The sequence below is a fragment of the Arachis ipaensis genome, chromosome B5, assembly GCF_059453495.1.
Source record: "Arachis ipaensis isolate K30076 ecotype BB chromosome B5, ASM5945349v1, whole genome shotgun sequence".
Classification (NCBI taxonomy): domain Eukaryota; kingdom Viridiplantae; phylum Streptophyta; class Magnoliopsida; order Fabales; family Fabaceae; genus Arachis; species Arachis ipaensis.
The window spans coordinates 9414678-9422672 of record NC_142440.1 but is presented as its reverse complement, the minus strand read 5'-3'; the positions used below and the strand labels follow the sequence as shown (position 1 = coordinate 9422672).

Sequence of the window (7995 nt, the reverse complement as noted above, 5' to 3'; positions counted from 1 at the left end):
ACGAAAATTGAATTTTTTAATTTGTGTATCTTCCACAATTTTAAAAATACAAAAAATCATAGTATTTGAGTAGATTACCTTTTTTTTTTTTTTTCATTTTTATAGACACAAAAAAAAAATGAGCCGCATTAGTTGCTCGATAAAAGGTAGTGTTATTTAATATAGGAAGGCATTAGCGCTCTATCAAAAAGTTATTGGCAATGTATAGTGGAGGAATAAATGGTTAAATTTATTTTTAAAATATCATCTGTTTTTTAAATTAATTTTAAAAAAAATTAATTAAATTTATTTTTTAAAAAAGTTAATTAAATTTATTTTTTAAAAATTTTAAATTAGTCATATTAATTTTTTTATTATTTTTGTTATTGACCATATTAAAATTTATTAATGTGATACATTAATTATGATACTACATTGATAATAATACATATTTGATGGTTTTAATTAGTTATTAATATAATAAATTTTTAAAATTATATCAAATGAATCTTAAATTGAAGAGAATTTTGAGGTATTGAAATTTTTTAATCTAAAATTGATTTTATATAATTTTATAAACATATTATATTACAGTTAATTAGGACTGCTATAGATATGTGTTGTAGTGTCACTTAATGTTCATATTAGTAAATTTTGTTGTCGTCAACAACGAAAGTGACAAAAAAAATTAATTTGACTAATTTAAAATCTTTAAAAGACAAATTTAATTAAAAAAAATTTAAAAACTAATTTAAAAAATAAATAATATTTTAAAAATAAATTTGACTATTTACTCTATACCATCGCCAATCAATAATATAACTATTCCATTAAAAGATGAAGGTGATACATGGAGAGAAGCATCATTTAGAAAATATTCTTCTTGAGTTGTGCTTTTTCCGCTATGACAAGGAGACATGAAGACAATTCTTGGGGCTTTGAAATCATAACCATATGATCAGCTCCGTTGATTTGTCGCACCTCAGAAACCCCAGAATTTTGGATCATCCATTGCTGAAATTCCACTGGAATTGCCAAATCATGGCTACACACAACATAAGCACACTCAACCGACCCATATCCCTCCTTGGAGAAATTTTCTGCCTTTGACAATTCTTCAAAAAACAGTGACCCTCGCCTTACTAGGCTCTTTGCTAACTCCAAATCCTACAAGTATTATTTTCATATCATCATAAGTTATTTTAAGTAAGCTAATTAAGAAAAATGAAAGTACCTCAGCAGAAGAGTGTTGATAGAACATGGTAGACAAGGTATTGGGGCCAAGCATCATCAATGTTTTGCCTCCACACCATGATCTCTCATTGTCTGATTCCCTATTTCCATATCTCTCAGTGTGCTATACACAATAATCCAAATCAAAACCAATTTTTCTTACAAGAAATTTTAAACAAGCAGAGATCATATTTAGTTCATACCTTCTGTAAGACATATGAAGGGTTGTGGATGGTATCGGGAATGAAAGCCGAAACGAAAACGGCAAATTCTACCTTGTGGGGAAACTTGTCCATTGCCATGGCTATGCTTATTCCTCCAAAGCTATGACCCACAAGAACAACCATTTCCTTGGGAGCAAGCGAGGCCAGAAGCTCTAACAGCGGCTCTGAATACTCCGAAAAGGTTTCAACTTGCTCTATTTGCTTTGTGTTGATGCCGCATGCGGCTAGGTCTAGGGCTGTCACCTTGTGCCCCTTAGACTCCAACGCCGACTTCACCTTGTACCAACACCACGCTCCATGGCACACTCCGTGCACCACAACGAAATGCTTTTTTATACTCTCCATCTTTTCTTCACTCGTTGCACCCGCTTTAGGTTACGTCTTAATAATTTGCCATTTATGGTTGTTGCCTAATAATACTTTATATAAAAATCTTACTTTGTTTTCACAATTGTAGATAATGATGACATATCTAAGCTTTTTTTAATGTAAGAAGAATTTTTAGCTAACGTTCTAAATGAGTTGTTTTCATATGTTTTATCTATTAACTTTACCTAAAAATAATTACATCACCTTAACTAAAACTTGCTTAAGTCTTCTTGAAGTATGCAAAACTACGAGCAAGTTGTATAATTAAAACATGTTCCAAATTTCAACTTGGTTTACCTAATTTTTTTACAAAAAGATATTTTATTTTTAGAAATTAAAAAGATATGTTTGGTATGATATTTAAAAAAATATGTTTGTTATGATATTTAAAAATTAATGTCTAACTTATAAAAATAATTAAATAATTAATATTTAATTTTAAAATATAAAAATTAATAAATTTAAAATATTTAAAATTTGTTATTAAAAATAAATTAAACAAAAATTAAAAAATACCATAATTAGCCTTATTTTGTATCGCCAATAACATATATATAAATTGGGGGTGCTGATATGTTTATTTTGGGGCTGATTTTTTTTGTCCTGGAAAACATGTTGGTGTTATGCAATAAAATGGGTATATGGACAAAATTTTCACTGCTACAGTATTAGCTCAAAACATAACCTATATTTTACTCTCTCCTTTTTTTTTTATCAGAAAACAAAACAAACGCAGCCTGGGTTTTGTTATAAGGTTTTCAAATTTTTTTTTATTTTGGTTTAAGCCCAAACGCAACCTGCGTTTAGTGATGGGCAGCATTTTTTTTTGAAGCAACAAAACGCAGCTTGTGTTTTGTTTTTTGCTTTTTGTGTCAGCTTTTTTTTGGAAGATGCAAAACGTAGGTTGCGTTTTGTTTAAAAAAAATATTTTAATCAAGAGTCCTGCCTATAAATACGAAGCAAGATTTGTTCAACTTACCTCACTTCACTTCTACTCATCCTATTCTTCTTTCTTGCACATATGTCATAGTTCTTAGTTTTTTTGGCAGTTAGGTGTGTCAAAAAAGTCGGATTAGGTGAGGTTGAAGTTATGGAAAGTATTGCAAATTTGTGAGTGTATTATAATGGTGAGATTATAACAAACACACATGAAGGAGTGATTTTTGTTTGTGAATGTCCGTTGTCATTTGCTATTCCATGTACCATGAGTTTTGTAGAGTTGTAAAATGGGATTTGTAATAACATACAAAGCCACATTTCGAAAAGTGAGCAACATTTTATACAGGAATCCTGTACAAGTATTTGGTGGGTTGATACAGTTTCAAATAATGCACATCATTGACGATGCCAATATGCAGCAGATGTTAGGTATTTATCAACAAACCCGGTTTCACATGCCAATGATAGAGTTGTATGTTGAGTTCGAACAGCATTCGGGGTTGGACGCGGTTGGGGAGGAGGTCAATGTTGATGAGCTTGGGGATATAGATTGGGAAGAAGATAACGATGACAGTGAAAAGGAGTTTGAAGCCAACTATGAAGTCGATGACGAAAATGATGACGGAGACTTGGCAAGCAATCCGGCGATACAAAATGAGGCGGATGCGATTGTAAGTCAGCATTCCTTTGGCGTTCCGTCTTTTATGCGGACTCTGGATCTTGAAGGCATGCATGCCCCAGAATTTTTTGAGTATGCGAATATCGGTATATTATTTTATGGTTATTAATTAAAGTTACCACTACCATTAATTTTACTTGCATTGTACTAACAATGGTTCGTTCGTCGCAGGTGGAGGCAATGTTCCGGCGGAAGATGGCGAGTTTAGTGTCAGAATGGAATTTGGTTCCAGAGAGTCGGTGATATCTGCAATCAAAAGTTATACTATCTCTAGAGGAGTTGATTACACTGTGTATGAGTTTGAGCCACAGACATTCTGTGCGAAATGCAAGGGTTATGGTGCGGGGTGTGATTGGCTTATCCGAGCGAGTTTGATTCGAAAGAAGGGTTGCTGAGAGATCAGAAGATACAATGGCAAACACACGTGCACCATGGGTATGATTTTGCAAGATCATGCCAAGTTGGACTCAGACACAATTGCAGAGGCTATTAGGCCGTTGGTCGAAGCAGACCCGTCGATAAAGGTGAAGTCTATTATTGCAGAAGTTCAATCCAGGTCCAACTACACTGTAAGTTACCGCAAAGCTTGGCTGGCAAAGCAGAAATCTGTCGCAAAAATTTTTGGTGATTGGGAAGTTTCTTACCAGAATCTGCCAATATGGTTGAAAGCAATGACTGCGAAGTTGCCAAGGTCTCGTGTTCAAATAAAAATGCTTTCTGTTTACCGTGAGAGTGAGGAGGTTCAAGGTGTAAGAGTGTTGCACTGCATTTTTTGGAGCTTCTATCCGTGTATTGTAGCATTCAGACACTGCAAGCCATTGGTGCAGGTTAATGGCATGCACCTGTACGGAAAATATAAAGGTGCACTTCTGGTTGCGGTTGCACAAGATGGGAACCAAAACATTGTGCCTATTGCATTTGCGATAGTCAAGGGCGAGACAGCAGACGCATGGGAGTTTTTCCTAACCAATTTGCAGAGATATGTTGTTACCATTGATGGTGTGGGTATTATTTCTGACCGCCATACCTCCATCGACGCTGCAATAGCTCGTAGTAATGGTGCATGGTCACCACCAAGAGCGTGGCACATGTACTGCATCAGGCACATCGGGTCCAACTTCTTAAGGAGGTTCAAGGCTCCGTATTTGCATAAACTCGTGGTGAACACAGGTATTTCATTTTGCTGTTATGGTTCTATTCATAGTAATTTTGTGGCATCTGCTTGTGATTAAATGGTTTGTTAAACAGGCTACTCTAGGACGGAACAGGAGTACAACAAAAACTACCAAAGGCTTAAAGAGTGGGGTGAGGCATATACTCAATGGTGCGATGACATCGGTGTTGAGAGATGGGTGTTGGCATTCGATGGGGTCATCGTTGGGGGACATATGACGACAAACTTGATAGAGTGCATAAATTCTGTCCTGAAGGGTGCACGCAACCTTCCTGTGACTGCCATTGTTAGGTCTACTTTCTATCGGCTGAATAAATTGTTTACTCGGAAGAGTGCCGAGGCTCATGAGCATGTCCGCAACGGATTCACGTATTCAGAATTTGCAATAAAGAGAGTTGAAGAAAGCTTTCGACGTGCAGGAAACATTGTGGTCAATTGGTTCGATAGGCGCAATGAGATGTTTGAGGTTCATGAAATGCAAGATGATTCTATTTACACTGTTAACCTTGCGCAACGACACTACGACTGTGGCCATTTCCAGGTCGAGCGACTCTCATGTCGCCACGTTCTTGCATGTTGCGCTAACCAGCGTCTTGATTGGCAAGTATATGTGCACGACATGTACAAGATGTCTGAAATTTGCAAGGTGTACAAAGGCGAGTTTGTTCCGATGGGTGACCCATCTACATGGGATAGATATGAAGGAGAGAAGGTGATCGCCAACTGAACATTGAGACGTGTGACAAAAGGAAGACCGAAGTCAACCCGCTACTTGAATGAGATGGATTCGCGGGATATGCGTGGTCCTTGCCGGTGTACTATATGTGGACGCGAGGGACATAGCCGCAGCCGATGTCCTCAACGCACAGGTCCAAGCTCCTCTAGAGGTCATTAGTGGTTAAGCTTTTTAATGTAACTTTGTTATGACCTACTTCACAATTAAATGTAACTTTTTATGTAATCTCGTCATTTATTTTAACCTAGTTAACACTTTATAATAAATAAAGTTTTTAACCTCGTTATGTAACTTTTTATGTTATTGCGCAGTTTATGTATGTATGCGGTAAACACTGAATAATAAATAAATATTTCGTTACAAAAGTGCAATATGATCATCTCAAACAGAGTTATACGACAATAAAGCTAAATATATAATAATAATAATACTAAACAGAATCATCTAAATATAAGATACAACACTGAAAAGAAATATAAACTCAAGCAGTACAAGATCAACGGTAACAGACTACTTTCTCGGCGCCTTCTTCGAATACAAGGATGGGGTGTATTTGTCCAGAGACGCAGTCTGTGTCTGTAAGTTTTACGGATGACCTTGAGACACACCGACATCCAGACCACTGCCAACGTCAGGATCACTAAAATCTGGCATGCTCGCACCACCAGTGTCATACAAACCGGAACCACTCATTCCCGGAGCACTCGCTCCACCAAGATCATACCAGTGCTGCAAGTCATGCCCCAAATCTCCATCTTCCTGCTGCGGGTATTCATTCAAGTCAAACAACTAGGTACGCGATGGTGCGAAAGGACCGAGAGGATCTACATGACCCGTCGATCGATCAAAGCCGAAGTCACTGTCATGACCTGATGTGGCACGACGACCACCAGACTGTTGAGATGGAGCATGCCCTTCCTTCGGTGGCATCGGAAATAGATAATCTGTATCTCTCAGGACCTGAGACAAGCAGAGGGTGTCAGATCCACCCAACGGACTAAACTAACCATCAGCTGAAATTACCAACTGTGGTATGTAAGGCTCAGGTGCCTGATGTGCTTGTGGTTCCGGTATGTATGGTGCCTGCTGCTCATATGTTGGCCACTGCTGTTGCTGTTGGCCTAGGCCGGTGCCTGAAACTGCTGGGCATATGCCGAATCCTGAAACTGTTGGGCATATGCTGGATTCAGAAACTGCTGCTCATATGCCAGCATCTGATACTGGTGCTCATATGCCGGGACCTAATAGTGGTGCTCATACTGCCGAACCCATGCAAGATTCACCTTACCCAAGACATAATCCCACGGACCTGGTTTCCGACCAAAACAAGCAATGCAGTTTTCCACCAGAAACTGGTGACTGCTATTTGTTCTACCCGTGACGGGCTCCCCATTAACTGGGAGGCCAAGTATATATGTAATGTCTTCCAACGTCACCGTTACTTCCCCAACTAAAAGGTAGAACGTGTGAGTTTTTTACCTTCACCGTTCCACCAATGCACTCAGCAGTGCAGAATGGCCTCTCATTTCGCCTACTCGCGAAACGTGTTGAAACCCAGTAAAGGCCAGTGACGCTGCAGCTACCTCGTTAAAGGTATTTGGCGGATCGAATTTCCTGGACAACAAATTCCTGATAGGCTGCAAAAAGAAAAATGATAATTATTTAAATTCTACTATTAAACAGTATCTTTTATTATTAGAAAAATATTAACAAATTATTAAAAAGTAATAAACATTTATTTATTAAATAATATTATTTATTTATTATTAAAAAAATAATTTATTATTATTATCCTAAACAGTATTCTATTATATTAACCATGATAATAATTTTTTTTCGGAGACTTAAGCATAATAATGGCTAACAATAATAACAATGTCACTAACAATAATAATAACTACTAATAATAAAATTACTAATTAAAACACAAATACATAAAATACAAATAAATATATTTATTTATTGACCATAAAATTTAAAAAAAAAACTTACTCATTGAGAATGATCCAAATATTCAATGATGTGTTCTTCAGGTCTAGTCAAATCACGCACCATTTTTTCTTCTTCCTTCACTAAAATCCTACCCCTTCACCGTTTTATTCTTCCTCCACACCAGCACAATGTTTAACTCCCTTAACCTCTCTTTCACTCTCGACACAATGTTTCACTTACCCTTCCTTTCACTCTCAGCACAATGTTTCACTCTTGCTTGCCTGCGTTTTGGTTTTTAAAGACTGGTTTCATCACCCATGTCAACACGTGTCGCGCATGTAAGGCTGGAGACTGCCAATCGCAACCTGCGACTTTCCTTTTACACCTGCCAAACGTAATCTGCGTTTTGGGAATCCCAGGCTGGTCAAAGGCTGCTCCTTTCTGCATGCAGGGAGCCAACGGACACGTTTCGATTTCTGGATTCCCTTCCCTGCCAATTGCAACCTGCATTTTGTAGTAGATGGCAGTGTTTTGATTTTCGTCCCAAGCAAAATGTTACCTGCATTTTGCAGAAGACTGAGTAACGCATGTCCACATGTGGACAACACACCATGCACCCATATTGATGATTATCACCATTATTTGATCCATTACTAAATTAATTTCTGTTATTTTGGCGTGGTAAGTTTTGGATAAACTAGTGAGGGCAGAATTAGAGAATAGAGCTATG

At 37.2% G+C, this 7995-nt stretch overlaps 2 protein-coding genes across 2 annotated transcripts; one reads left to right on the top strand and one right to left on the bottom strand.

The window, feature by feature from the left end:
• Positions 1–793: 793 nt before the first annotated feature.
• LOC107640085 (norfluorocurarine synthase 1) lies at positions 794–1842 on the bottom strand. Its single transcript, XM_021123583.2, has 3 exons — positions 1416–1842; positions 1214–1336; positions 794–1146 (listed from the first exon to the last, which is right to left on the bottom strand). The coding sequence occupies exons 1-3, from the start codon at positions 1779–1781 to the stop codon at positions 847–849; spliced, it is 789 nt and encodes a 262-aa protein (XP_020979242.2). The 5' UTR covers positions 1782–1842; the 3' UTR covers positions 794–846.
• Positions 1843–3854: 2012 nt separating this feature from the next.
• LOC107640084 (uncharacterized) lies at positions 3855–5324 on the top strand. Its single transcript, XM_016343640.1, has 2 exons — positions 3855–4593; positions 4672–5324. Exons 1-2 carry the CDS (start codon positions 3855–3857, stop codon positions 5322–5324), a joined length of 1392 nt encoding a protein of 463 aa, XP_016199126.1.
• The last annotated feature ends 2671 nt before the right edge of the window (positions 5325–7995 follow it).

What these genes read in the sequence shown, in the direction of transcription:
- LOC107640085 (XM_021123583.2), bottom strand. Translation starts at nt 1,781, where the DNA reads ATGGAGAGTATAAAAAAGCATTTCGTTGTGGTGCACGGAGTGTGCCAT. An exon ending in CTTCATATGTCTTACAGAAG is followed by an intron (nt 1,337 to 1,415) that starts GTATGAACTAAA and finishes TATTGTGTATAG; the next exon opens with CACACTGAGAGATATGGAAA. An exon ending in ATCAACACTCTTCTGCTGAG is followed by an intron (nt 1,147 to 1,213) that starts GTACTTTCATTT and finishes TAATACTTGTAG; the next exon opens with GATTTGGAGTTAGCAAAGAG.
- LOC107640084 (XM_016343640.1), top strand. Translation starts at nt 3,855, where the DNA reads ATGGGTATGATTTTGCAAGATCATGCCAAGTTGGACTCAGACACAATT. An exon ending in TAAACTCGTGGTGAACACAG is followed by an intron (nt 4,594 to 4,671) that starts GTATTTCATTTT and finishes TTTGTTAAACAG; the next exon opens with GCTACTCTAGGACGGAACAG.